Source organism: Amblyomma mixtum, chromosome 2 (assembly GCF_055824585.1).
Source record: "Amblyomma mixtum isolate Tamu chromosome 2, ASM5582458v1, whole genome shotgun sequence".
NCBI lineage: Eukaryota > Metazoa > Arthropoda > Arachnida > Ixodida > Ixodidae > Amblyomma > Amblyomma mixtum.
The window spans coordinates 291,465,063-291,492,794 of NC_143013.1; the positions used below are offsets into that span (position 1 = coordinate 291,465,063).

The 27,732-nt window shown below is 44.1% G+C and overlaps 2 protein-coding genes across 5 annotated transcripts; one reads left to right on the forward strand and one right to left on the reverse strand.

Annotated features, from left to right (window-relative positions):
* Positions 1-367: 367 nt before the first annotated feature.
* Positions 368-23,280, reverse strand: LOC149364452 (GPN-loop GTPase 1). 3 transcript variants are annotated; one of them, XM_089574390.1, is made up of 13 exons: positions 23,035-23,280; positions 17,186-17,301; positions 16,197-16,290; positions 15,038-15,077; positions 14,405-14,471; positions 13,208-13,245; positions 13,017-13,095; positions 10,938-11,078; positions 9,375-9,604; positions 8,307-8,346; positions 3,837-3,921; positions 1,941-2,033; positions 368-534 (listed from the first exon to the last, which is right to left on the reverse strand). In XM_089574390.1, the coding sequence occupies exons 2-13, from the start codon at positions 17,291-17,293 to the stop codon at positions 431-433; spliced, it is 1,119 nt and encodes a 372-aa protein (XP_089430516.1). In that variant the 5' UTR covers positions 17,294-17,301; positions 23,035-23,280; the 3' UTR covers positions 368-430. The 3 variants fall into 3 exon arrangements, with proteins under 3 accessions (XP_089430516.1, XP_089430515.1, XP_089430514.1); XM_089574389.1 differs by lacking the exon at positions 23,035-23,280 and adding an exon at positions 21,642-21,678; XM_089574388.1 differs by lacking the exon at positions 23,035-23,280 and adding an exon at positions 20,511-20,667.
* On the forward strand, positions 20,754-27,421 carry LOC149364453 (dehydrogenase/reductase SDR family member 7-like). Of its 2 annotated transcripts, none has more exons than XM_089574393.1 (8): positions 20,754-20,807; positions 23,112-23,261; positions 23,380-23,486; positions 24,192-24,387; positions 24,760-24,806; positions 25,452-25,568; positions 25,879-26,039; positions 27,007-27,421. In XM_089574393.1, exons 2-8 carry the CDS (start codon positions 23,117-23,119, stop codon positions 27,065-27,067), a joined length of 834 nt encoding a protein of 277 aa, XP_089430519.1. In that variant the 5' UTR covers positions 20,754-20,807; positions 23,112-23,116; the 3' UTR covers positions 27,068-27,421. The 2 variants fall into 2 exon arrangements, with proteins under 2 accessions (XP_089430519.1, XP_089430518.1); XM_089574392.1 differs by lacking the exon at positions 20,754-20,807 and adding an exon at positions 21,183-21,424.
* Positions 27,422-27,732: the final 311 nt, after the last annotated feature.

Genomic DNA, 27,732 nt, shown 5'->3' on the forward strand with positions numbered 1-27,732 from the left:
GTCAAACACATCAATTCAAATAAGCCAGTAGTTCAAATTAACTGCAGTTACAAAACTTCAGCTACCTTTTTACTGCTGCTTGCTTGAGACGGTGGAATGCACTTCAAGACACCGGCATGTATGTGTGTGCACACTGGGCTCGTGGCTGAACAGGTTGAGCTTGTAATTGAAAGGTCAAAAGTTTGATCGAAAGCTCTATGAGAGGTGCATAGTTTCCCTTGCTTACGAGTGGTGATGGACCCATCTTCAACAAGTCCCAGAAAGAGCTTGGCTAATACCTGGCAGATACCACTCACAGACCAAGATACAGGTTTTAAATGTACAACATCAAAGTCCATATTACGGCACAAACCAAGGGACACTGACATGGTATTAAAGTTATTTTATGGACTGTACAGAGTAGCTTTTTCCCAACATTCCTTGCCGTGCATCATGTATCCTCGTTGGCTTCTGCCTGGTACTTCTTTGCACGTTTTGCCTTTTCTCTTTCTAGAAAGTTCTTGAACGACTCGTACTCCTTTTCATCATCATCATCTGCAATGAAACAAAACAGCAAGGCTTATGAGAAACAAAAATCTTCACTGTCTTCTGAACCCTTGTACAGATGTCAACGGTGTTAGAAAAAAAAGTCATTCGCAAATTTTAAAGAATTTGCCTTTCATTCGAATTAATAAACATGACACTGATAAATGACCGCTAACACATGACACACTGTCGGTACATGCACTTTTTATGTCCTGCAAGTGCTAACAGGCTGTTAGGGATGTGTAGACTCAACAGCCTGTACACAATGTCTTGCAACAACTTCAACTTCGAACATAAAAATAGCTACAAGGCTCTCTCGCTATGGAAATGCATCCTAGTTTGCACAAATTCATTAAAAGGCAAGCTCTGTGCCAAGCCTCCAATAACTAATCTTGAATACAGGCGTATTTTTGTAATGAGTTTTGTTGCATTCGCTATTACTTAACCCTACACTGGGTTTTTGAAGTGATGTAGCTGGGCCTCCACAAATCTATAAGCATGTATATTTTGCTGCTTCTGCAGATCCTCTTGAAATCATCCTTTCACTGCATTTAATGCCAAGGCAAACATTGACAATGACCATGTATACCCAGTGGGTACCGAAACTCCAGTGGACGTCGAGTGGAGTTTCAGTACCCACTGGACGTCCACTGGACGTCTCAAACAGCAGGCTACAGATTTAGCTCTAGTCCAGCACACCAGGTGGAGTGATCCCAATCTTGAGCCAGAATCTCACAAGCTCTCTCCATAAGTACTAGCCATTGCTAACTCTCAGTGAAGTTGAATGCAATGCCATATGTCTGTTACAACCATGTATAATGCAGAGAGATTCAATGAAGAGTCTCCTAATACTACAGATGCACTAACTGGCCACCACATTCTATGAAACTTCTTTTAAAGGGACTCTGAGAACGAATTGAAGTTGCTAGGCTACAGTCTTCTAATCACAAAGAGAACATTCTCACTAAGAAAAGCTTTTACATAAGCTAGAAAATATAAAAAATACAAACGAAAACAAAATACAGCTCTCGCCATCACCAACCGATTTTGTAAGTGAACTGCACGCGTTGACACCCAATTTTTCTGAGCAGATCCCAAAGGCCTGGCTACATTGCCATTCACTTCAACACTGTGGCAACAAGTCCTTTTCCATGAAGACAAAGCAAGTTTTCGAGCGGCGGGAAAATCTAATTTCCTCAGCCATAAATGAGTCTTTTGTTGCCGGACAAACGTCAACATATTCTGAAAGAGTTCTCCTCAGTGTCATGAAGAATGTGCCTCGTTTCTGAGCAGTCGGTTTTACCGGCCTTTACGATGTCCACATACATGGATTCAAGCCGAATCTGTTCACGCAGTCCACAGCGTAGTTTACACATGAATGAGACTGTTTAGAGCGAAAAGCCTGCCGAACGCACCTTCATCATCCATTGGGCGCTCTTCTTCAGAATCTTCGTCATCACTCGCGCCGGGCTGCACATCTATGCTTTCTTCAGTGCCATGCACAACACCTGGTGTCAAGAAAGGATGAGATGGTGTGTCACAACATGGACCACTTCTTGCCACTCCCCCAACAAAAATAGCTTCAGGGTTGTTATCAAATCATCCTCCTCGGTAAAACATTTGCAGCTGTATCTGTGAAAATGCATCCCCACAGCAGAAGTTTCCAGTGTCTGTTAAGGAGATCTTGTTTTACAAGCTCTGTCTAAAAAGCACTCGCCTGCCCATTTCTGGAAGGCGACAGCGCAAGATGCTGGTTGTCAGCAAATTTTCACGTAAACCATCAGCTCATAAACCTTATCAACTGGCTGTACTGAAATAATCCCCACAAAGTTTCACTGCCGCTGTATTTTGTATTCCACACACACACAAAAATGATCTCGCACATGCACAGCAGGAGGAAAAAAAAAAAAAAATCCCGAAACAGAGCATTCATCCATATCATACAGTGCATGGGTTATAATTTGGTCGCTTTATTCAGCACATTTTCAGAGCTATGTTTTTGTGTCGAAACTTGCACAACCAGCATAAGGTCTCTGGCTGCTAGACGAGTTCACAATTCCCCAGGAGCCAATGTTACATTTTCACACTAGTATGCATGTTCGCTCTTACCAAAGCACACAGCACTATGAAAGCTGAAGCCAGCATTGGCCAATCAAGAGGAGTCAGCATCTACTAACACTTTCCCAAAATACAAATAACGCCTTCCAAAAATACAAGGCGAGAAGAAAGTGCTTGGTGGAGGTGGCTAGGGGGGGACGTGGTTTTCAAATTAAGAAAACCTAGAAAAAGAAAGAATTTTAGAGAACACCAGATTTTGAATCTATAAGGATGTTCTAATCATATTCCGAGAAATTTTCCCCCAAAACAGCCCAGGAGCAATTTTTAAAAATGTTTTTGCGACTGTAGGAACACAGAACTGGCTAAAACTCCGTGAAAATACCAGTTGTCTCAAAAGTGTTTTTTGACCCGAATACCCTGCTTGCATAAAGCGTAGCATGACAATGGCTTCAAGAATTTTTATTAGGTTCATTGCATTGTGTTTCTTGATTAATTTTTATGCAGTGATGTTCCTATATTTTTTAATTACTTTCTCATTTTCTAAACTCTGACAATTTGTCACACATGCATTACACAAGCGTGGATATAACATTCTGTGTAGAAAAAATTCAGATTGCTACAAGTATCTGGAGAATGTCACTGCATCAATTATCCCTTCGGGTAAGACTTAAGAGTAACTGCAGACTTCTACCATGTTTTGTTGTCACATCAGGCTTTCTGCAAGCTTGGTATAGCAGTGAAGCATACAAAAATTTATAATGTCAAATACATGATATTTCAGTGAAATTTTGTATTTCAACATTCAGCAGACTTTCCAAAAGTGAAAAAAATTAAAAACTTCGCCTCCGAAGCCCTAGTCTTCCCTTAACAAGTGAGCAACAATTGCGCTGTTTGACATTGTGCTGCACAAGCACTTTCAATCACTGCCATTTTCAAGAATACCTTACTCTGATCCGGCTTGACTGAAATCGCGCTTCGCCAACTGCAACCGAGACCTGCACATGTCATTAGGTGCTGGTGGTAACGGAACCACCAAGCACACTAAACAAATAAGACCACAAGGGAATACCAGAAGTGCCTGGAGAACTACCCATAGAAGGAATGTTATGTGATGCACAGTAGTCAAGACGAACTTGAAGGGATTGCGAGATTTTGTTCATTAAAAACAGTTTAAATGAGACCAAGAACAGCTTGGCTCCCAATCGAAGCGAACAATTTTGGCATCGCGACTCCACATCAATTGGGTTGCTCACCAGTGAGTGGAACGCTGTCCCCTTCGGCAACGTCCAACCTCAGCTGCTCCAGCTGTTTCGCCTGCTCAGCCAACGATGCTTCTTCCTGTAACACCCAACCCTGCTTTACTGCGGCACACACATCACCTGGCAGGAAAACCCCCCCGAGACTCTAGCACCAATACAACATGTAGAGAGACCCCAAGAGCAGCATTTCAAAATATTGTACCCAATAAATGGCCTCCAAATTGGTAGCAAGTAAAGCAGCCTACCAACAAAACTTTTACGCTGCCAAAATTCGTCATAAACAGCGAAACCCACTTTGGAGAAAGAAATAAACAGAGCACTATGTTTCCAGTTTTTGTGCGATTTATGGGTTACTATCCAGTTTCTGGGTGTTTGCTACACACCACAATTTAAGAGCCCATAGAGTACATGCTCCCACATAAACCTTTTTTTTTCCATACGGCTGGAGAAAGGAGAAAAAGGAGAGAAATAACAACATTTCAAAGAGTGGGCAAACAAGACAATTAGAGGAATGCCACTACTTTTATTACTGTTATGCAAGAGGTCACCACTGCACTAACCGCTGTCAGTCATTACTGTGCGTGCTATGGAAACCAGAGCCCGTGGATGCATGCGAAAATTCTCCACTGTGATGGAATAAATTATCCGCAGCTGAGCACAGATAAACAAAGATCAAAGAAGACAGGACACAATGAAGCACTGAACTTTCGAATTAAATTTCATAGTGTGACAATCGTAGATATGTAACCAAACATAGAGAAAAGAAGGAAAAGTAATACCATGGCGAGAAAAGATCACTAGGAGGAAAGCAGAAGAGATTGCTACATGTGCGCATGGTAATAAGCAATGCATTGCAGAGAGTTTTATTATCTTACACACATGCAATACTACTGTTTTCTTTCTGGTGACAATCTCTCCCGTTGCTTTCTGCTTGCTTACATGTAGTATTCAGAGTTGTACAGTCGTCCACATACTTCTAGAGCACTTTGAACTGTGAGCTATGTTCTGCAATTATGATAATTGCTGTTGAGCCCGATACAGCTTTTAAAGATATCAGGAGTTAAATGTGTTCCATGGGAATGCGCATGCACTATAAGGTCAAGTTTCGAATCCTAAGCCACTCGTAAATGACGAGCGTACTCCGCGGTGCTCCAAACAAGTGGTCTAGACAGGTGTGTGGATACAATAAAAGACCAGCAGTCTTCTCTTTCCCTGTCCTGTGCAGTAATGGCAATGGCAGTAAACCAAATAGTCCGACAACACATCTTAAACAACAATGAAACAATGTCAACTGAATTCAAGCTTTGCTACTCAATGTGAAACCTCGTTGATACGTTCCCGGTTTGTACGCTCAAAATCACGGACATTAAAAATGTCCCATAGAGTTATGCTACATTCCTGGATAACACGATTTCTCGGCAGCTGCGCTTAAAATTTCGATAAAATGTGGTCGTATAATAAGTTTACTGACCAACCATGCGTTTGCAAACGTACAAGTGGACTAAACGCGACCTGAAGAGCTGAAATGCAGCGGCAGTCACCCGCCATGGTGGCTTCTCTGCAGTGCCTAAGTGTAAGGAGGCGAAGCACTGCCATCTCTACCACCACCACCCCCGCCGCCACCAACAGCAGCAGCAGCAGCAGAACGGCGTGCTAGCATTCGAGAGAATCGTTTTTGCGGGGACGCAACAGGAAGAGATGAAACACTGAGGTTTCTTAATGGTACATAAGGGCAAGATGGTGAAGTCTTATGAACTACATAGACGTGCTTGCACAGGAGCAGGCCGGGTCTCGGAAACGCAGCTTAAAGGGGCTCTGAAACACCTCCCGAGGAGAGCACATAAACTCTCTCAATTACTGCATTGTGTTCTCGTGAACTCTCTCAATCACTGCATTGTGTTGTCGTAATCTCTCAATCAATGCATTGTGTTGTCGTAATCTCTCTCAATCACTGCACTGTGTTGACGTAAACTCTCTCAATCACTGCATTGTGTTGTCATGAACACGTGAGCCAAGTAATACACCTCTGTATGCAGTAGAGAACCAACAATCACGCGCAAAAGTTGGCGAGTCCTTCCCGGTTACTTTTCCATGCTGGCACTGCGTATACAAGTTGGGAGATGGCTATCGGTTACTTCCATTCAGATGTCAGGCAGCTACCATGGCCGCGACCAATAATTCACGTAGCTCGGGGGGTCAGAAAGCTCTGCGGGGACGGCGTATGAGCGCCGGCTTTCCAGTGTGCAAAAAGTGACCAGAGAAGAGGAAAAGGCGCGAAGACGCTGAAATTCAAATTTTGACTACAGATAATTCAGCTTCTACAAAGTGCATTTAAAAAAAAATTTTTGCTGGACAATATTCCTGAAGCAGGGTGCTATAACATCCCAGGCATACCGAAACTTTATTAGAGCCCCTTTAAGAGCCCTTTCAGAGTCCCTTTAAAAAAATGCGACTGTCAGCTGCCGCTGCAGCTTCCCTGCATTACTTAGGCACGAAGGGGCGAAGCATCTCTAAAATGACGAAAAATAGATTTTAGTCACTTTTGTCATTGCCGTCAACGGACAGAATGCGCTAGGAAGTTCCTTCTACGCTTAAGACAGCACGAACGCAGCCTAAATTCTGCGAGCACTAGAAAAGGATCCGGTCAGATCTCGTGCCAAGAAATGCTAATCGACACTTTTATGAAGTGAAATTATCAATGCGCTAGTACCTCATTCAACAGTTACATTTTACAAAATTACGCGGCTTGATTGATACGTTTTCCAAGATAATACGTTTTTTCCCCCGCAACTGTTTTTAAACATGTATCAACGAGGTTTCGCTACCTCCCAATGCCTCACAGATTGTTGTAGCATTCAGACAGACAACTGAGCCTGTTTGGTTTCTCTCAAGGAGCAGTTTTTCAAGTTACTGTAGCAACAAAGAACGATAATGAGACACTTACACTATACTAAACTTATACCAACTTATACTAAAGAACACTTATACAACAGTGACACTTCTATTTCTGTACCCTGCATAAATTTCATTTCTCATAATCTGTAGCTATATTGTGCACGACACTTGCATGGCGCATTTGCAGTATGGATCAAATGCAATTTGGTCTCGTGCCAGTCAGCTGAACACTTGATTACTTTGCCAATTAAGGGGAGAACTTGGTGTTTGGAAAAAAATTTTATTAATAAAATCAAAATTAAGCAACCTTCAGGAAATGTGCATTTTTGTGTGCTGATTCCAAGTATGTCATTTAATATCATGCTAAGCAAGTCTTTGTTCACTTATGCAATGAGTCCCTTGTTCAGTTCACTTATGAGAGAGCTTTAAAAAAATTTCCCTGCAACTTTCTTTAAAGCACGACATTACTTTTTCCCGACATCAGGGAGTGCAGCAAAGATAAAATTATCATCTCGCCTATCAGAGAATTGCATTACGGAGTATTTAAGTTGTTACTCCAGAAACAGGAGTAAACGTTTATTTCCGTTTTTTTTTAACCCTCCGAGTGTTCGTTTTTTCTCGGGAGTGACTCACCCAAAAGGAGGGAACAGTTTCCGCGGCATGGACAAAGCAAAAATGGCAACTTGCTAACGAAAGGCAAAAGAGACAGATGGAACAGCAATGCAACAACCTTGGCTTGCTACTGACAGTGGCGTGTGAGCCCATGGAGGGGCAGCAGCACATGCCCTATAAACCCGACGCCCTCTAGCAGATACGATGCAAGAATGATAAAAAAACTTCTTCAAAGTTACAACAGATGGCAGAACCAACTTCGTAAACGTTTGAACAAAGAGCTGCTAACATAGGGGTGCTTGCACGCAGAGAAGGCTGTACTCCTTTTGTAAGCTGAGCATGAAGCAGTAGTGTCGAGTGACCACACACCCCAGGTGAAGGAGGTTGGCACGGTTGCTCCACGACCTTCAACTCGTAAACCCAGCAGAAAGATAATATATAAGCTTCTAGAAATATAGTACAGATGGCAGCACTATCCCAAGCATGCTAGCTTTAAGTTATGGTGTGCATTTTTGAAAACAGGGTGGAGAACGTACGGGTATGTAAATGTCACTCAAAGGGTTAAGTGGCAAGTTCAAAGCCCTATAACTTAACTTTTATAACAGACAGGATCATAATTTTACCCTTAGCGCATTCCTTGATATCAAGACAAACTAATGGCCTGCACAAGCTGCCTACAGCAAAATTTCTTAAATTCTATCTCCAGAAGACTTGCATAACATATTGCATAAGAGCACAAGGACTTGTTTTACATGAAATTAAATGATATATTTTGAATCAGCACACAAAAATACACTTTCCCTGACACTGCATAATTGTGAATTCGTTAATAAGATTTTTTTTTTTTTAAAGATCAGGGTCACCACTTAAACTAAACAAACAATAAATCCTAATACAACAGCACAAGGTATTTTTGTAATGCTGATTTTTACAAAACAAATCAAATGAATAACTTGCCTTCTTTTTCTTGAGCTGCTCGTACTGTGGTCGGTAAACCCTGAAAGAAAATCACAACAATGAAACTGTGTTGCTCATAATTTCCAATAATTTTCAACCGGCGAACTGGCAACACAGCTCGCGAAAACTGGCACCTACGTCGATACGTATCACAGCTCACTGAAATCTCGCACAGTACCAGTTACATCTGCCTGGATAGCCAGTGCACAGCGCTGCCAAATTCAAAAGCAGCGAGTCAGGAGCAGTTCGGCACAATTTTCCCCATTTTTTATAGGACGGCGCAGCTAATAAAGTTTTGCACAAGAGCGGCGCTGTTGACTGCAACCACAGTCTCAGAAGAAATTAAAAAAGAAACACTGGATGTCAACCACAGAAAACACATATGACGGACAGAACTAAGATAGACAGAAAAAAGGGGAATTCTATTCCATTACATTAAAGGTTTGCAGCACCCCTGAGCAAACAATGCACAGCCTGATGCACAAGCCTATCAATTTCTCATGACACAAATATTTCGATCAACTTCTACACTAATGGTTGGTTTTGGATTATTGGGGTTTAACGTCCCAAAGCAACTCAGGCTATGAGGGGCGCCGTAGTGGAGGGCTCCGGAAATTTCGACCACCTGGGGTTCTTTAACGTGCACTGACATCGCACAGCATACGGGCCTCTAGAACTTCGCCTTCATCGAAATTCGGCCGCTGCGGCCGGGATTGAACTCACGTCATTCGGGTCAGCAGCCGAGCGCCGTAACCACTGAGCCACCATAGCGGGGCTTCTACACTAACGGTTCGTCACAGTAGTGCCACCACTGTGGGAATTGCTCCTGCGCAGCTTCACCTCCCATTTTGAACCACAGGTGTGCCTCAGCTGACAAAATGTCATTGCTGTTGTAAAACGAACTAGACCACTACACAACACATGACCTCAACTGCTTTAGTAAATGGGATGCAAACGCAGCACAAAATTAAGAAGGGAGAACTCCTATATTCATTGCTGGTTGTGTAAAACTTCACTAAAGCTTCTGACTCAATGCAGCGTGCCGCTTCGTCATAGTAGCCCACTTACGTGTCATATTCATGGCGGGCTTTCCGCAGGGCCTCGAGAAACTCAAGCACGCCCTTCCCAGTGACGGCAGACACACCGACGGTGGTGAGGTTGGCGTAGAACTCGTCAAGCACAAGGCTCAGGGAGCGACTCAGATTGGAGAGGTGGGAAGTTTCTCCCTGCAGTGCATCTTGAAAGGCTTCAAAGTCTTGCATCCACTGTACTGCAAACTGGTGGTCGACCACATCAACCTGTATTGAGCACACAGAAATGCCTCTCAATGGCTAGAACAGCTTCCACCACTATTAATAATAATTGGAAGCCTTTAGTGCCTCATCGTTGTAAGCAGGAGTTGTCGACAGAAATGTCACACTTTTCAATTGGTCGAAATGATTGTGACGTCACAGTGCGCGAATTTCAAACGGGGCCAATTATACTTTGGCCAGTAACCATGCAGTCAATTAAAGGGATGGTATAGTGATGCTACAGGTGAAATAAATAAATAAATAAATAAATAAAACAGAGTAGGAAATTGGTCGAGTCGGGGAATCGAATCAGGGTCTCCAGAGTGCGAGACAAGCACGCTAACCACTCCGCCTGCCAGCTCGATAGTTTGGAATGAACAAAGGCGCGTCTAGTGAATACGGTGTCTTCGTTCACTCCCATCTTCCCTCTTCCCTGATGAAAAAATTTAAAGAAAGAAAAATAAGCAAAAATAAAAAGAAAAAAGTTTAAAAAGGAAAACACACACACACAACAAACAAACAAAGCATACCAGTCTGCAAGGAAAGGCTTTCGCTTTGCCGCACTTTAGAGAGCCAAAGTGCCCCCTGATTTTTTTTTTTTTTTCATCAGTCAAAGACATATGCATATAGACAAGACCAAATATCTTTGGTGCACGAAATACCTCAAACATATTTTGCTGTTTTCCAGTCATTTTAACAGCATGCAAGCAAGCAGGTCAAGGAGGGCGGCAGTCGCACAAATAAGCCAATATCATTTCACACCTGAGACCAAACAATCAATTTCACACTGGGTAATGCTATATCTTTTTGCACAAAAACCGCTGCCCCTCTACTGGAATAGGTATGTCAGCAGATGCAGCAGTTGCAAAGGAGGAATTAGATTTTACAAGGTCCATTCGTACACTGGCATCAGAGCAGTATCATAAGTAAAAAAAAATATGGGACACACATGTGCGCATGAAACACACATGCACCCGCAGACACACAAAAAAGAAAGAAGCGCTCTACTCCTAAGCACACGGACACAGCTGGGCAAACCATGCATCGAACAGAACAAAAACAAAAAAAAATAGATATGCTGTTGATTCGAACTGCCTTTTTAATATTATGAAATGATTCAAGCACATTTGGCAGCACTGCCAGTCTTTAATCTCGCACAACGACCCCTCTGGCACAGTTGTCAAGAACAGCAAACAGGCTGAAATAAGCCTCTGAATTTGCCAGCTGGACAAGTCATGCTTTTTTCCTATGTCTGCACATTACTGTTATCAATTTTACGAGACGCGTGCCAATTAGCTCAACAGTTATTGCTGTGTCATGCAGCTAGAATGCACATTACCTTGTTCATAGCAATGACAAAAGGCAGCTTGGTCTTGTACAGGATGCTGCATGCGTATAGCATGTTGGACATGAAGGTCACTGGGCTGACGCTGCGGACTATGTCCATGACGTACACAACCACTGTGGGGAACTCGGATGCCTGAAACAGAATGCCACCAGAACTGCTTTGTCATCCACAGTGAAAAACGGTTGATTGGTTTATGGGGTTTAACGTCCCAAAGCGACTGAGGCTATGAGAGACGCCTTAGTGAAGGGCTCCGGAAATTTCGACCACCTGGGGTTCTTTAACGTGCACTGACATCGCACAGTACACGGGCCTCTAGAATTTCTCCTCCAAAGAAATTCTAGCCGCCGCGGCCGGGATCGAACCCGCGTCTTTTGGGTCAGCAGCCGAGCACCATAACTGCTGAGCCACCGCGGCGGCCAGTGAAAAACGAGTGGTTGATAACAGCCACCAAATTATGGTGAATTCTGCTGGCTGGCCCATAAAAGCTTCGTAAAGCGGGCATGAATGTGTGTCTGGCATAGCGTTGGTGCTGTTTTGCTGGCAAGCCTGAAGCAAATTGCCATGACTAAAACACTGACACAAGCATTCTTGCACAGCGTTGCAAACTGTGGGGCTTAACGTACTGAAGCAACACATGGGCTATAAGGGACTCAGTAGTGGAGGGCTCCGGATTAAATTCAACCATCTCAGGTTTTACTGTGCGCTGACATCGCATAGCACACGGGCACCTTTTGCATTTCGGCTCCATTGAACTGACTCAATGAATTTGTGCTCTCACTAATGAAACAAGGAAATTTTGCTTTGAATTTACCGGTCAAGCTCACTGCGGAAGTATGATTAAGGCATCAAAAAAGTAATGTTATGGGGTTTAAAGTTTAACGTCCCATAGCGACTTGGGCTATGAGTAAGTGATTTTAATATCCATATGTAATTACTATACACCTCAACAGCTGCTGCTTGCCAAGACATCCTGTAGGCACTGCTATTGTTTGCCAGTCAGATGACTATCAAAAGCACATGGGAGTTTCATTGCTTTCAGAACCAGCAAATGTCAGATCAATATTTCTAAAAATTAACCCCGTGATGGTTCGTGAAAATATACAGCCAATAAATGTAATGCTGAATCACCTTAATACAAGATTCCCCACCAACCAGCAACGTCATATCAGAATGGTGTGCAGTGCAGTAATAAAATTTACGAAGAGAACACAATTCTCCCTGAAACCTAACAAAATTCCTTATCTAGATGACATATCGGCGGCTATAACAAAGTAATTTTAGTGCCCATTTAATTCTGTTATAGCAAGGTATAACAGTAAATCATACCTACTTCCTACTCAATTCTGGAATCACTAGCACAATAACAGCAGAATTAGGCGATTAAGCTAGTGCGATTACGGCTTCTGCCAGGCTCTAATGTGCACCTTTTGCCCTACACAAAGATATCAAAACAGCATGCGTGCAAGAATCTGGTGCAAAACTGAAACCACGTGAATGCCAGTTCTTTTCTTGGTTGCAAAAATGGGGTGCACGTCACAACCAAGGCTTCTCACAATTGGACAAAGACAGTACATTAGAAGCCAGATATGTACTAGAGTAGTTTGTGTGGCATTTGCTACACTGCCAGCTATGAAAAAAAAAAAATTGGAAGGGACACTTTTAAGCTCTGCCCTAAGGGTATGATGCAACAAGCATATATGAAGAATTAGTCATTCTCTACTTTACATTCATAGATCCCTGGGAGTCCTCATACCCCTCCTGTTGCATTGGTGCAGCGGTTAAGCAATGCACCACTGCCCTGCGATGGTGGGTGTTGCCATTGGAGGGAATTTCAAGACCCAGGCCGCTCTTCTTGAGCAACCTCTCACGACCAATCATTAATTTAACTGCCATCTGCCACGGTGGGCAGTTTGCTCACAATTCGGTGGCAGACGACCCACCTGCCAAGCCGACGCCGACGACAACGTCGACTTTTTTGCGGCACAGGCTCCTTAATGCTATTGCATTAAAAAAACGATCCAGCATTTGAAATACTAGGCATGAATGAAAGCCACAAGAAAATGCACGAACCAGAGTATCGGTGATGATGCTTCCAGATGCGGACCAAGTGAAGACTTCAATCTGGCCTGGTGTATCGAAGATTATGTACCTGCAACAGCAGCATGTACTAATGGTCACCCTCCTTACAGTATGCTGATAACGCCTACCAAAAATGATGACAACAATGAGCTTATCATTGTGAAAGGAGTTATGCAACTTACTCAAGCTCAGACTTTCTTTTGTGTATAAGCTGCATGACCTGTAGGACAGATAAGAATGCATAAACGGACTTGTAAAGAAATTACCTAACCATGGCACTTTCACTCAGCTCTATTAAATTAATATCCTGAATTTTATTAGCACACATCTCAAACCTCAGTGATAAGTGCCAGAGTTTTATTTAAAGCTCAGCACCACGCTTTCATTCTTAAAGGGATACTGAACCAAACTTTTGGAGCTGCTCTTTTACCTGTAAACAAGAGCTTGACTGCTAAAATTGATAAATATAACCAGCATTTTAGCGAAAAAGGCGGATAACATGCTTTTTTTCGTGATTTATTACCGTATCGTTGTACCTGGCGGCCGCCTGTGGAAGTTGCGACTAGACGTCATTACACCCGCGCGTCCACCATTCCCGTAGAAGCACGATTGCCATCGCTACTCGCGCCTTTCACATGTCTGTCGTCTGCTCACGGCGTACACAAATATGTCAAGATGTTAATCGATGCTGTCTACATACCATAACCGTATGCATGCTTACGTCCGCTAAATGCAGCTACTTTTTCTGGACCTTACGCCATTTCTAACATTCTCACTTTTAAAACAGAAGCACAACGATGTTCGGACTAGTGGCGCCATCTGGTGGTTAGGAGGGGAAGCACTGTTGTCCCCTCTTAGACTAAAGGGGGCAGAATCGTCACTCTAAATAAAAAAAATAAAGCAAATTTATTACTCGTAAGTTTTCTTATGGGTGACAGGAGATGAAGCGAAAGACCGGTGGCCCATTTATGGCCAGTGAACGCGCTGAAGAAGCCAGTAACAACGACGAAACCAGTCCGAAGCGAGGTTTCATGCATTGAAGGGCGCCGCCATATTTGTCGCCGCGGGAGGGTGCCATGACGTCACGCTCTTCACCTTGCGCCGGCCGGGAGGGCTTGGTGCGCGCTCATGAAACATTGAAAATAAAACCACCGCTGAAAAATATGTGCAGTGTAATTGATTTCGGTGTAATCACATTCCGAGAATCTATTTTCAGCGTTTCTGTTCAATTTTAAGATTTTGCTTCAGTATCCCTTTAAGTGAGAACAGTAAATATGTTCATCATCAAACAAAGCCTTCCAGTGTTTTAACATCAATAACTGACACATACTTCATTAAAACATAAGCACATCTCAAATTAAGTGTTCTTAGGTTCTTACTTGGTCAAAGCGAGTAGAGAAAAGGTTGAGTGATGTGACAATGCCACCGTTGGGACCTAGGCCATACCTGTAATGGGCTAAGGAAGCTGTACACAACAAGACCATTAATTATTAAAGAAATAAAACAAAAAGGGTTGAAAATGGAAAGCAAAAATCACTTTCAGGCCTCAGTGAGTTATTCAGCCCAGCAAGTCGACTGCAGTTTGTTCAAATGCAGAACTACAGTTCAGGCAAGGGTGTTAATCTGAATGATGAAGGCTTGAAACTATAATGCTCCCTTCCAAATCACAACTTGCATATTTTCCGAGTACTCTGAAGCTTGGGAACAAAACTATGTCTCACAGTCTTAATCGCTGTTACATCATTTCCGCAAGCATGTACCAACCAGCTGGTACCAGCCCTCTTCCAGTAAACAAAAACCTGCACCTGAGTGAGCCCCAGTTACACAACCAGAACAAGTGCAGACCTAATTGTGCCAAAAAGATGATGACGCTAATGATGTGCAAACGATGCAAAGAAATGCTGAGAAAAGACTTATTATTGGTGGTGATGGCCTGTGCCCAAGTGTGCCTTGCAAGAACGATTCCCATGCTGCCCCACTGTCTAGAATCAGAAACGATGGAGAAAGGATACTGCTTCATAACTTCCTTGTACTTGACTGTGTCTCTGATATCTGCAAAACGAGAACAAGAAAGCCTGTGTGAGAAAACAAACATAACTACTATTATGCTTCTGCACCAGCAGGTGAGTCCAGCCTTGCAGCAATACATTATCTACATTATCAAAAAGCGCATGCCGAAAGAACCAAGAACCGGCTGCCCAAGTAAGAGACCTAAAAGTATGCAAGGTATGTATGGCTGAGAAAGTGCATTCCAGCTTTCCTCCGATTCCAACCATCCGACGCGTACCGGCATAGACAGACAAAAGAAGCGCACTCCACAGTTACAATCGCATTCAAACAGGCTCTAGCAGAGACTATAAGTCGGCAGTCTACTGAAGAGCAACCTTACCATTCATACCAACGTGCATGTGAACACAATGTCCCATATATCATTGACATTGCTTGAACTAAGCTGTCGTGCCATTCAGATGTGTTCACACATGCATGTAGACATTTAAAATTAGCCCCCTTCTCAAAATTATTTTTATAAGGCTAGCTGTTAATAGATGTTATCCTGGTTTGATGGTGCATGCCATCCACAGATCAACAGAGCTATGCTGCCAAGATTTAAAATGCATCCAATCCATACATAGGTTCCAAAACCTATGCAATAACAGATTATAGTCACGCTGTTGTGAGTACCTTGGCATAAGTGTGGGAGGCAGTGGGCTGGAGCTGCTGCCAATGGCTGTGGTAGGCCCGGTTTCCACCACACCATCCAGCAAACTAGACCCCATCTCCCAAAATCTCTCGTTTCCCCCGCTCCAGCTAATGTTGAGCATTCACATTACAGACTCATAATCACCTTGAGAGTTTTTTCGTCATTGCCTTTTCAACACGTACACTTAGCCTGACAGCAGGTGATAACACATCTTTTGACAACACTACCCAGGATGCAAGATGGCATGACTGCATTGATGAAATAAAACAAATAAAAGTGAAGTAAGAGCCAGCATAAAGCACATAACGACAGCTGGCAAACATACATTACCGAGAGTGCAATTACAGAAAATTTTTTTTTTCTGTTTACTGCTTGAAGTTGTCACTTTATTTACCTTAAATCCACATCAATCTGTGGACCACTGGCCAAGCAACAAATACAAAAAAAAGAAACATATTACAAGTACATACCTACGTTGGCTGGGTATGGGACCTCACTACATGCTGGATCCAGGTTGACAACATATGGCGGCTTTTTGCCAGTGTGGAGATGAGCTGTCAGTCGCTGCAATTGGTTCAATGAATAATACTTGTGCACAGTTTGCAATTTTTATAGAAGGAATTCAACCTGCACATTTTGTGATACTCTTTCTTTTCACCATGAGTTATAAAACATTTCCTGTATTTCCAACGCAACACAGCGCGTGCTAACTGCAGTGGAGCCTTCTTCCTTTGCGTTTGACACAGACTAAAAGTTTTGTATAAAGGAAGCCAGTGACTTTGCACGAAGCTGTGGTTGTTTTGCTCACATCCTGGCAGTGTACTGTTCTTCATTATTTCCTGACAGTTCATAACTTTTTCTATCCACTTGCTTCAGACAAACAGTATGACAAATAATCAACCCACTGTACAGAAATCGGATCAGGTACCCGCTTTGCCAAAAAGTAACCGAGCGACAGGTTTTTGCTTCTCAACCGCATAACGGAGCCCTTACGGCACCCCTAAAAACCGAAAGGTGTCAAAACATGAGGACAGGGGCTTACCTTACTTTACACAGAATCAGGGCTTAAGGGCTGCCATAAGTGCTTCGCTATGTGGCTAAGAAACAAACCAACTGTGCCTGGTTACTTTTAGCAAAGATTGTACATGACTTGTTCACAGCTTGCACAAGTAGGCACACTATACCCGTCATTAGAGGTACTCGTGGAACAAAAGTTTGCAGGATGTCGAATTCGAATCTCGGTTGCAAGCACGCACACCCTTAACCACAGCCTGGAATTGTATGGTCTAGTCCACACTTGTAAGTGCATGCCCATGATGCACGGCAATGCGCACCTCTCACTACCCTAACGTTTGGTTCCGACAGTATATAAATGGACACCAAAAAGCTACCAGCATAACCTCAATGCTTGCAGGTAAAAGAATAACCGACGAACAAAACAATGATTAATTTCTCATACCTGGACCCAAGTTGTTTTGCCAGACCCCGCCATTCCTAGCACAATGACACAGGTTGGCATTGGCTTGTCAATCTGGGGCTGCTGGGGCTCTCCACTGCTAGTGGCCATTATTAATCCTGCACAGACATCCGGAATCAAGGTTCACGCAAGCAGTCATTCAAGGTTCCAATGGCTACTGTACTGAAATCAAGGCAGCATCACGTTTAACTGGCTCCACGGTCACAGAACGCGCAAGGCTAAGCGACCAAAGCATGCTAATTCTACCAAAAGGCTACAAAGTGCAGACATAGAGTTCAGTAAAGCAGAAAGTTGGGCTAGTTGGTATCGATCCATCTAAAAACGGCGCACAGAAAAAACACGCAGAACACAGGAAGAACGGACAGGACAAGAGCGCACTAGCAACTGAAGCTTGGTCGAAAAACACTTCTCACTCGGTAAGCATGCGCCAGGAAATTCAGCACGTGTGAACAAGATAAAAACCCAAATAAAAACATGACGTTGCTGTACAAACGGACTAAACAAAGATAAGAATTTTTAAAAAATACATAAGACAAGAATAAAGACAAGAACCTAAACCCCCCCGGGATGACCGAAGCACCTAAACAGCACATGCGAAAGGCGAAACCTGCATGAAAACGCTGCCACTCCTGCTAACAGATACCGAGAAACTTGCGCTCTTTTTCCAGCAAAAACACCGACGTAGAACTAACACAGAAGTCGTCACCTGCGGCGATTACGTTCAAGGCCTCCAATATCTCTCTATCCACTCTTTTTCTACCGCGCCCAATGATACTTGTCGCACCCAAGTTGGGCACACAGCCGCCCTCACAATCCTTACATTTTTTGCAGTGCAGGGGAAGGTTCGAGCCATGACCCGTCCTTAGCGACGCTGCGTGTTCGCGCAACCTTTCATTCACACATTTCCCCATTTGGCCCACGTAAATTCGGCCGCAGCTAAGGGGAATGCGATACACGACACCTGTCGCACAAGGAACAAACTTGGTCTGGTGGTTGACCCCACAGGTAGTTTTCTTCGTGCGCCCTTCGGCAACAAGCCTGCACAGCTTGGAAAGGAAAGCTTATGCGGTGCGGTAAACACGAGGCGAACACCAGCCTTCGGGGCTACCTTCTTAAGATTATGTGACACCCTGTGCGTGTAAGGTATCACCTCGAAGGCCTGTTTGGAGGGATTCAGTTCTTGAGCACCCAGTTCACTCTCCGGTTTCTTTTTCTTTCGGTGGCGCTTTAGTAACGACTCAGACACAGCACTGATTAGGTCCAACGGGAAACCCGACTCCTTCAACCTACTAACTTGTAAGTCAAAACTTTCATCAACCTTGTGTAGACACGACTTAGACAAGGCGGACCGAAGACATGACGACGCCAAGCTCCTTTTGACTAACTTGGAATGAGAGGACGCGGAAGGTAGAATCGCCTTCTTCGACCTCAGCATGTAGGCCCAACAGAAGTGGTCGACTCCCCGAAGGCACAACTGCAGGTCAAGAAACTGAATGCACCCACTTTTCGGAAGTTCAACAGTGAATCTCAGGGAGTTAGAGCAATTCATGAACAGCCCCACCACCGCATCTGCAACAGAGTCCAGGGCTTCTTCAACAGGGACATTTAGGAAAACCAGAAAGTCGTCTACATATCTGTAAACTTTCACCACCCCCCGATCCACAGAGCTTAGTTCCTGCTCCAGCCTTCTATCAAATTAGGCCAGGAAAATTTCAGCTCAATTTCAGGAAAATTTGATGAAAGTTTTGACTTACAAGTTAGTAGGTTGAAGAAGTCGGGTTTCCCGTTGGACCTAATCAGTGCTGTGTCTGAGTCATTACTAAAGCGCCACCGAAAGAAAAAGAAACCGGAGAGTGAACTGGGTGCTCAAGAACTGAATCCCTCCAAAAAGGCCTTCGAGGTGATACCTTACACGCACAGGGTGTCACATAATCTTAAGAAGGTAGCCCCGAAGGCTGGTGTTCGCCTCGTGTTTACCGCACCGCATAAGCTTTCCTTTCCAAGCTGTGCAGGCTTGTTGCCGAAGGGCGCACGAAGAAAACTACCTGTGGGGTCAACCACCAGACCAAGTTTGTTCCTTGTGTGACAGGTGTCGTGTATCGCATTCCCCTTAGCTGCGGCCGAATTTACGTGGGCCAAACGGGGAAATGTGTGAATGAAAGGTTGCGCGAACACGCAGCGTCGCTAAGGACGGGTCATGGCTCGAACCTTCCCCTGCACTGCAAAAAATGTAAGGATTGTGAGGGCGGCTGTGTGCCCAACTTGGGTGCGACAAGTATCATTGGGCGCGGTAGAAAAAGAGTGGATAGAGAGATATTGGAGGCCTCGAACATAATCGCCGCAGGTGACGACTTCTGTGTTAGTTCTACGTCGGTGTTTTTGCTGGAAAAAGAGCGCAAGTTTCTCGGTATCTGTTAGCAGGAGTGGCAGCGTTTTCATGCAGGTTTCGCCTTTCGCATGTGCTGTTTAGGTGCTTCGGTCATCCCGGGGGGGGGGGGGGTTTAGGTTCTTGTCTTTATTCTTGTCTTATGTATTTTTTAAAAATTCTTACCTTTGTTTAGTCCGTTTGTACAGCAACGTCATGTTTTTGGGTTTTTATCTTGTTCACACGTGCTGAATTTCCTGGCGCATGCTTACCGAGTGAGAAGTGTTTTTCGACCAAGCTTCAGTTGCTAGTGCGCTCTTGTCCTGTCCGTTCTCCCTGTGTTCTGCGTGTTTTTTCTGTGCGCCGTTTTTAGATGGAAAGTGCCGACGCTACAGAAGGACGGAGATAGGCTGAAAATGAGACTGAAAGCAATGCACGTAACTGGTGGCCAGCAGTCGACAATTAAAAGTTTATCAGCACACGAAACACACAACCTAAAGCAAATGTAGTAGCGTATGCTTCTTCGCGCCACTTTGGATCATTTAGCTAACAAATTTACGCCACTCATATTTACATTAAGCTAGCGCTTTGGCCTCATATGTCGTGAATACAAGGGGTGAAATTCCACTTCCAGAAAGAGGTACCGGTGTTTGCACGGAAAGTGAAACTTAAAAAAGTACGGTATGCTACATTCAGGTAGGTTTGTAGCAGAAAAAGCTGGTAGCAACCACAAAGAGTAAGCCACACACGAAAAGAAACTTCATAAGATGTCTAGATGTAAACAAAGCGGGCAATGCGAGCGCGAAAGAACGTTCAAAGAACGACATCGTTCAGTAAAGCGACAGAGAGCTTAAACGCCGATATAACTTTCGTTCCAGCTGACTGCAGTAACTCACAGTTTCGCACAGAAACATGCAGCAGAATTCGTGTAAGTAAACTTACAAGGTGGTGTTACAAGCAGGGGCAACGCACGAGGAGACCGCGCACATGGACACAACGCAAACACAGACGCTCTGGCCGCTCAGACTTGAGCTTTGGCCTGCTTCGGCTCCATACGACTTGAAAGTATCGAAAACTAGCTCTCTCTCTCTCTCTCTTCCTCTTGCTCGCGCTAAGCGCAAACCCAACCCAGCAAACCAAAAACCTCTCAGAGACGTCTAGTTAGACGTCTCTGAGAGGTTTTTGGTTTTCTGGGAAGAGCTAAGTGCAAAGAAATTTTGATTTCGTTATAGTATTTAGGTTTGTATATCCCATTTTGCAAACAGGTCTATGGCCCGTTAGTTTAAGATCTGCACAGCTGAGATAAAATAAAAGAAATAGCACAAGTGACACCGTCAATTCACAAGTTGAGTGGTACCTGTTTAGAAACTACGTGCAGCGCTCTAAATATGCTTTTCATCCGAAACTTGTGCTCGCTGCTTTTTTTTTTTTTTTGCTGTTGTTGTTCTCGCATCCTATCAGCGCGGCAACTATAGCTATATCTTTATCATAACTTCGATCTGATACAGAGCTCTGAATGGCACCTTAGAATTAAAAGTGCATGCGGATGCACTGTGCGAATCCCACCTGCGCGCGTTGAGCCCCACGCTGCGCATGTTTCCGGGACCTTTACCCTCCTTCTTTTTTTTTTTTTTTATATGTGTGTAGAAAATCGAGCGCACATAACGCGAGTGCACAGACCTAACGCCGATTCCCATCGCGATACGAGCTCCGACAACTTTTGGCAAGGATGTTCTTCGAGCTGTTCGCGTTGCTGACTGCGGCTGCTGCGGCTGCCATTATGCTGGGAATGTGGCTAAAGTTCGCTGATGCGGACCTCGCGCTTCTGTTCTGGGAAAAGTTCGGCCGTTCGACAGGTAAGAGCAAATCCTGTCAAAATGAAGTCTGTGCATTGGTTATGCGGAGCATCCGGAGTGCGGCGCGTCGGCGCTGTTGACGAACAAAGAGACACGAATACGTGCGTCCGGTTCCTTTGCGTCGTCTTCAGAATGCAAAGCAACACGCGAGCCCGCGGTTACCGCTGTGCTGAGCGCGGCACGCATTTTGTAACGTAATGAACGTTGTAGAAGTTACCTGCGCGCAGTTGGCATCATATTAGCTCTATGGTTGGCATACATAGCTATTGCTTACAATTTGCCGAAAGGCTCCAGCCAATGGTAGTACGGTGCCCGCACTGCCGCAGCCTTATTGGCCCAATATTTATTGGCGCGGGATTTTAAACTGTCTTCGCCGAGGGCGTGCACACCACACGCGCGCACACGCACCGAAAAAAAAAATTGATAGGGGTTTAGCATAGTTAACCGAGTAGACCTGCGAAAGCAGGTGATCATTGAATTGGAGGGGGCATTGAAACTCCGCCTTAGGGGTGTGGCATGATATCTTTAGTGGGTTAATGCCCATGTATGCTGAATTGGTAATTCATACTTAAAGGGGCTGCGAAACACTGCTTGGGGGGATACCGGCTCTACTTCAGGTGGATTCTTTATGTCACACAGATGCTGAATTAAAAAGAATTACAGGAATCGATGCACAGGAACGGGAGTTATTCAATGACGAAATTTCAAAATACAAGCAAACAAAACGCCGCCCTCAACTCGATTTTGGCGGGGCTTCCCACTCTTATTTCGCTCTCCCAATGACGGCACCTGGCGCAACCAATCAAAACAGACTGCCAGAGCACGTCGCGGAAGTTTGCACTCCATGGTTGCCTGCTCTCTGTAACTCGTTCTTGCTGAGACTGGCAGCGTCGTTTCCATGCCAGAGCCCCTGGTGGTGTATTTTTATTTTACTTGCTTTGCAGGGCTTTTATCTTAGACAAACAAGTTTTTTTTTTGTTGATCTAATATAAAACACCGACAGGTGACAAAAATGTGTCTCTATGTATTCACACAATTTGCAGTATATTTACTGTCTGTCCAATCAAGCTCGCGCCAGGTGATGTCATATCCGCTGCTAAAACCCGCCACTGTGTGGGGACACCATCAGAGCCATGAATTTGTTTTTGGGAGGACGTTAAAATATTAAAAAACGGAATATGCGCGGTATTACCGACGCTAATAGCATCATTGTAACTCACTGTATGCGATCAACAGGCAAAACAGTCAACTAAGATTGTGCTACTGGGTCCCTTTAAGATTCATAGATGGTGGCGAGTCCTCATATACCACTACCAGCGCAGTGGCGCAGCGGTTAAGCGATGCGCCACTGCATTGGCAGGTGACTGTTTCTATCCCAGCCACCCGTCGGGATTTTGCGACCCATGTTGCTCTTCCCGAGCAACCTCTCGCGTAGATGGCACGACTCTCGTCCGAACATACCAGAGTTCCCGGTTGGCTACCCGGGGGGCAGCAGGGGGGTCCACGGACCACACGACGAGCGGTTATTAGATCTGGTGTAGCATTGCTTTCGCAATATAAAAAAAAAATGCCAACAGCCATGTCGCACAAGCATTGGCAAGGCTCATTACCGGTTCCTTAACTGCATTTTGGTTGACCTTGTTCTTTATCCCTTGCTTCTCACTTTTCTTTTCTTGGGTCTGCACAGCTTCTATGCGAAGCAAGGTGATATGGATCACGGGCGCGTCTGGCGGCATCGGAGAGTGGCTGTCTTTCAAGCTGGCTGAAGTCGGTGCCAACCTCGTCATATCCGGCACTAACGTCGAGAAGCTGCATGCTGTTCGGGACAGGTGCTTAGGTCAGTGCTTGTTGCCTTGCCTGAGGCAATGTGCTGCATTGTTGTGCACAGAAACAAAGCTATTAATAACCTGAATTTTTCGACTGTAATGTCCACTGAACATTTACATTATATCCAGAACTTGGCAAACAGAGTGGATGCGAACTGCTGGTGCTGCCTTTCGATTTGGCTGATGTTTCCTGCCTTGCTGATCAAGTAAAGGCTGTCGTGGAACGTTTTGGACGAGTAAGCATTGGAAAATGCTCTTTCTTTCTTATAAACTTATGCGTTGTTCAACCATTGGACAATTCTGATTTAACTTTCTAGCTATTCAAAATGGCATAGCAGCTAGGCCAGATTAGTGCATGTATCCCCTTATTTCTGCTAAATGGCACCTGTTCCACAATTTCATGTTGACACATAAACAATTTAAGACAGTGTCCACCCTGTGAATTTATTGTATTGTTGTCTAAATAAGGAGACAGTGGTTGTGACATTCAACTCGTCACTGTAAGGCTCACAGTTGCCTCATGCCATGAGTACCATATGAAGTCTAGCGAGTAACTTTGGTGATGGTCACTTTCATGAGCTTAGGTTAAAATAAGCAGCACAAATTGAAAACAGCCAGGCTGCCCACAAGTGCAGATAACTGCTCCCTTATCATTCTTTACATACCTTAGCTATCTTGAGCAAACAGGAAAATTGTTTTTAGCTTGGCATCGAGTCCAGTCTGCAGAAAATGGGCCTATGCTTAAAACTGCGGTGTAGATGTCCTCATACCACCGCTTTCATTTGCAAATATTTTGTAAAAAAAACCATGCTATTTCAGTGCTCTAAGGGATGCCCTTAAGTGCAGGTTAGACAGTCCAGTAGGAGAGGCTGTGCCACGGTTATCCTCCATGCTGATTTCTTCTCAGTGGTACTGCCAGATGATTGTCCCTTCATTCTTAGGTGGACGTGCTGATCAACAATGCAGGGGAGTGCATTGTCGGAGACTTTGAAGACTACAATATTGAAGACGACAAGGCTATGTTTGACATCAACGTGTTTGGCCCAGTGTCATTGACTCGTCTAGTTCTCGCCCATGCAAAAGAAGCACAGAGGAAGCTACATGTTGCCTTCACAAGCAGCATGAGTGGAGTGCAAGGTGTGTTCTGCCACAACATCGCTGCAGAGATAGTGCCATGGAGGCTGTACTTGTACCCCACATGTGCTTGGGGGAACATGTATACACGTCAGCCAATGCTATTCCTCCAAGGCTGTATGTGTCGCTCGAATAGGCATTTTTTCTTTGGTTGCTGTGCTGCTCGGGTCTCTCTTCCTTCATTGCTATACTCCTACCACGGGCCACTGGTGTTTCAGTAAATGTTATGCAGTGCTTAGCAGAGATGTCGTGCATCGTAGCCATATTCTTTTTTTTCTTGCATTCCTGAAAACTTGTTCATATCACTGAGTGGTTAAATACAGACTAGAAATAATTTTGCTAGAAAATGCGGTAATTTTCATTATTTCTTTCAAGGAAGCCGCGTAGCTCCAGTGTATGCGGCTGCAAAACATGCAATGGAGGTGAGTAATTTTTTTTTTTTTTCCAGTTTGCATCCAAAGCAAAGTACCATCAATATGGATGACTCATGTCGTTTTTTTGGAGACTGAGTTTTTTTAATGTATTCATGTCATCCTGATGACAGACAAGGTTAAAATGCAGTTTTTAGAGGCCAGTGTATTTTTGTTGCTTTAATATAGACAGCAACAAACAGAACCAATTTTACTCCGATCATGTTTTCTCTTGTGCATAGAGTGCAGGATGCCAGCGGAAGGCAGTCTGAAAATGCAGATGGCCAAGTGATCCCCAAAATGTTGTTAAATTTCTGTTGTCCACCACTCTGCCCACAACATCATCATCTTCAGGATTCATTAGACGACTGACTCACTTAATCAATGGCTTTTCTCGAATCTTATGTTCCTACTAATGAGGCACGAGTATTTCTCATCATAGCAGTTATGATTGGGAACTTGATTAGATGTAGAGAACTGTGTTTAACAGATACAAGTTCACCAACATGAACACTGAGAGTTGAATTGCTCTTGGCATGTGAAGACTACATTTCACATCTTTATTCATAAATAGCCAGAGTATGTTTCACCTTGTACCTTGTTATGTTTCACCTGCAGAGTTGTTTATAATAAGAGCTCTTCTTACTGATATTTCAGGGATACTTCGAGAGCCTGATGTTGCAAGGCAAGGTGACTGGACAGGTGGATGTGACAGTCTTGTGTCTAGGCCCGGTGCTGACTACAATGACCACAAATGTCCAGCAGGAAAGTGGGGTGAGTGCCATCCTAATCACATAAACGAGCCAAAGGCGGTTGTTGGCAAATGCAATGAGGAAATGGACATGATAAAGGCACTGCACACAAGTGATCTGCCTCACTCTAGACAAATGCTTTGCAAGTTCTCAATAGCACAGTGGCAGTGTTCTTGGCATGTATGCATGTACGCACTGAACAGTCAATCTGATCCGCTCTCTGGGCATTCTTTGATGATTGGTGCACCAAGGAATGCGCCAGAGAATGCCCTGTAAAACTTTAATAGTGAATTTTTCAACTTCAAACGTGACCATGCTGCAACTTGGTGCAGGACAAGCTTCCAGAGGACATGCCTGGTGTACTGAAGCCAGAGCGCTGCGCTGAGCTGATGTGTGCGGCCATTGCAAACAAGTTCGAGGTTGCTTGGATCTGCGAGAACCCTCTCCTGGTGCTCTTCTACTTGAACCAATACCTGCCCATCATCTATCGGCGGTAAAACTTGAAACTGCCTTTGGCAGGACCTGTTTGCAGGTTTTCCTTCAGCAGTTAACTACTCCATGGTTAGCTGCTTATGCATGCACGGCTGCAGCATGGTTACTGGCAGAGCACTGCACACAGAGCACATTTCTTCTATCATTTTACATCTGTTGGTGTTTCTGACCTGAAGACTTCACTCGCATGCCAATGCTTGACTTGTGTTTAAGCCAATAGTATCTGTTCAGTTGCAACTGCTTTGTCCTTGCATTCACAGTACAAATATTGGCTCTATATTCACACGGGCTTCCCAAAAGGGACCTGTAAGCATGGCAGGTATGTCAAAGTGCTGTGCAGTTACATGGACAGAGTGAATAAAATGGCCTTTCAAAATAATTATAAAAGGAACATTGCACTACACATGACCAAGCCCAATGCAGTGGTGACATGACAAAAGTTGACGTGTATCCTGCCAGAAAACGGGATTAGTCTGGTTTCGTCTCTTCCAGTGCTCTGTACCTTTATTTCTTTTGCAGCGACCATTTTATGTTTTTTGATTATTGTCCCTGCACCTCCGAGCAGTGTCCCGCTGATTCCAGCTCCAGGTTGATTTTTTTTTTTTTCACTTCATTCCTTCCACAATGCGGCCCTTAACTCCACAGGCAGATGCATGACTCAACTTTCCATCCGCATCTGCCCTTGTCAAACCTTGTCGCAGTGTGTGCATTGCAGGCATGTGTGCAGGCCTGGGGTAACTTTCTTTTTTTGCTTGAGTTCATTTTAAATGAGTGCGCTATAATGGGAGTCTGCTACAGATTAAATTGCACAACAACATGTGTTTGCTTTCCGGACTTCACTCTCTTGGATGTTTTTCTTTCATCTGAACCCACATTTAACATCTGGCAATTAATTGGGTCCTGCCTCTTGGGCACAGGTTTGCTTTGCAATTGCGAACTCTTGCATCTGGTTCTTCATCATTTTGCAGGTACATCATCGTGCTACTGCCATGGAACCGGGTGAAATTGGAAAGGAAGAAGACTGAATGAACAGTTTTCTTTTTTTTTTTTCCATGGTAGTACGATCGCACTGCTCAGTGCTTCGTAAACTATATACTGTATAATCAAGTGCTACTGCCATGGAACCCGGTGAAATTGGAAAGGAAGAAGACTGAATGAAGTTTTCTTTTTTTTTTTTCCCATGTTAGTACGATTGCACTGCTCAGTGCTTCGTAAACTATATACTGTATAATCAAATGTATACTGCCATGGAACCGGGTGAAATTGGAAAGGAAGAAGACTGAATGAACAGTTTTCTTTTTTTTTCTTCCCATGTTTGTACGATCGCACTGCTCAGTGCTTCGGAAACTATATACTGTATAATAAAGTGACTTTTTTCGTTCAGACTTGGACGCTTGTTTCACATGTGCCGTTCGCTAGGGTTGGGGACGGAACGGTGGTGTAGTCCATGGAGCCAAGCAGCAGGCTGAAAACTTCAACTGTGAAAAAAAAAAACAAAAAAACGCAGCATTTGAAGGCCTTCCCTTTAATCTGGTATCAGGAAACGAACTTTGGTGAATCCTTAACAGAGCACCATATGCATACGACTGGTTGAAGGTTACCCGGGGTATGTAATGCCACAACTCCAGCTCCACTTGCATGAATGCACAGCAAAACTGTCCAGCGAGTCGTGAAAGACATCTAGGACAATGTTT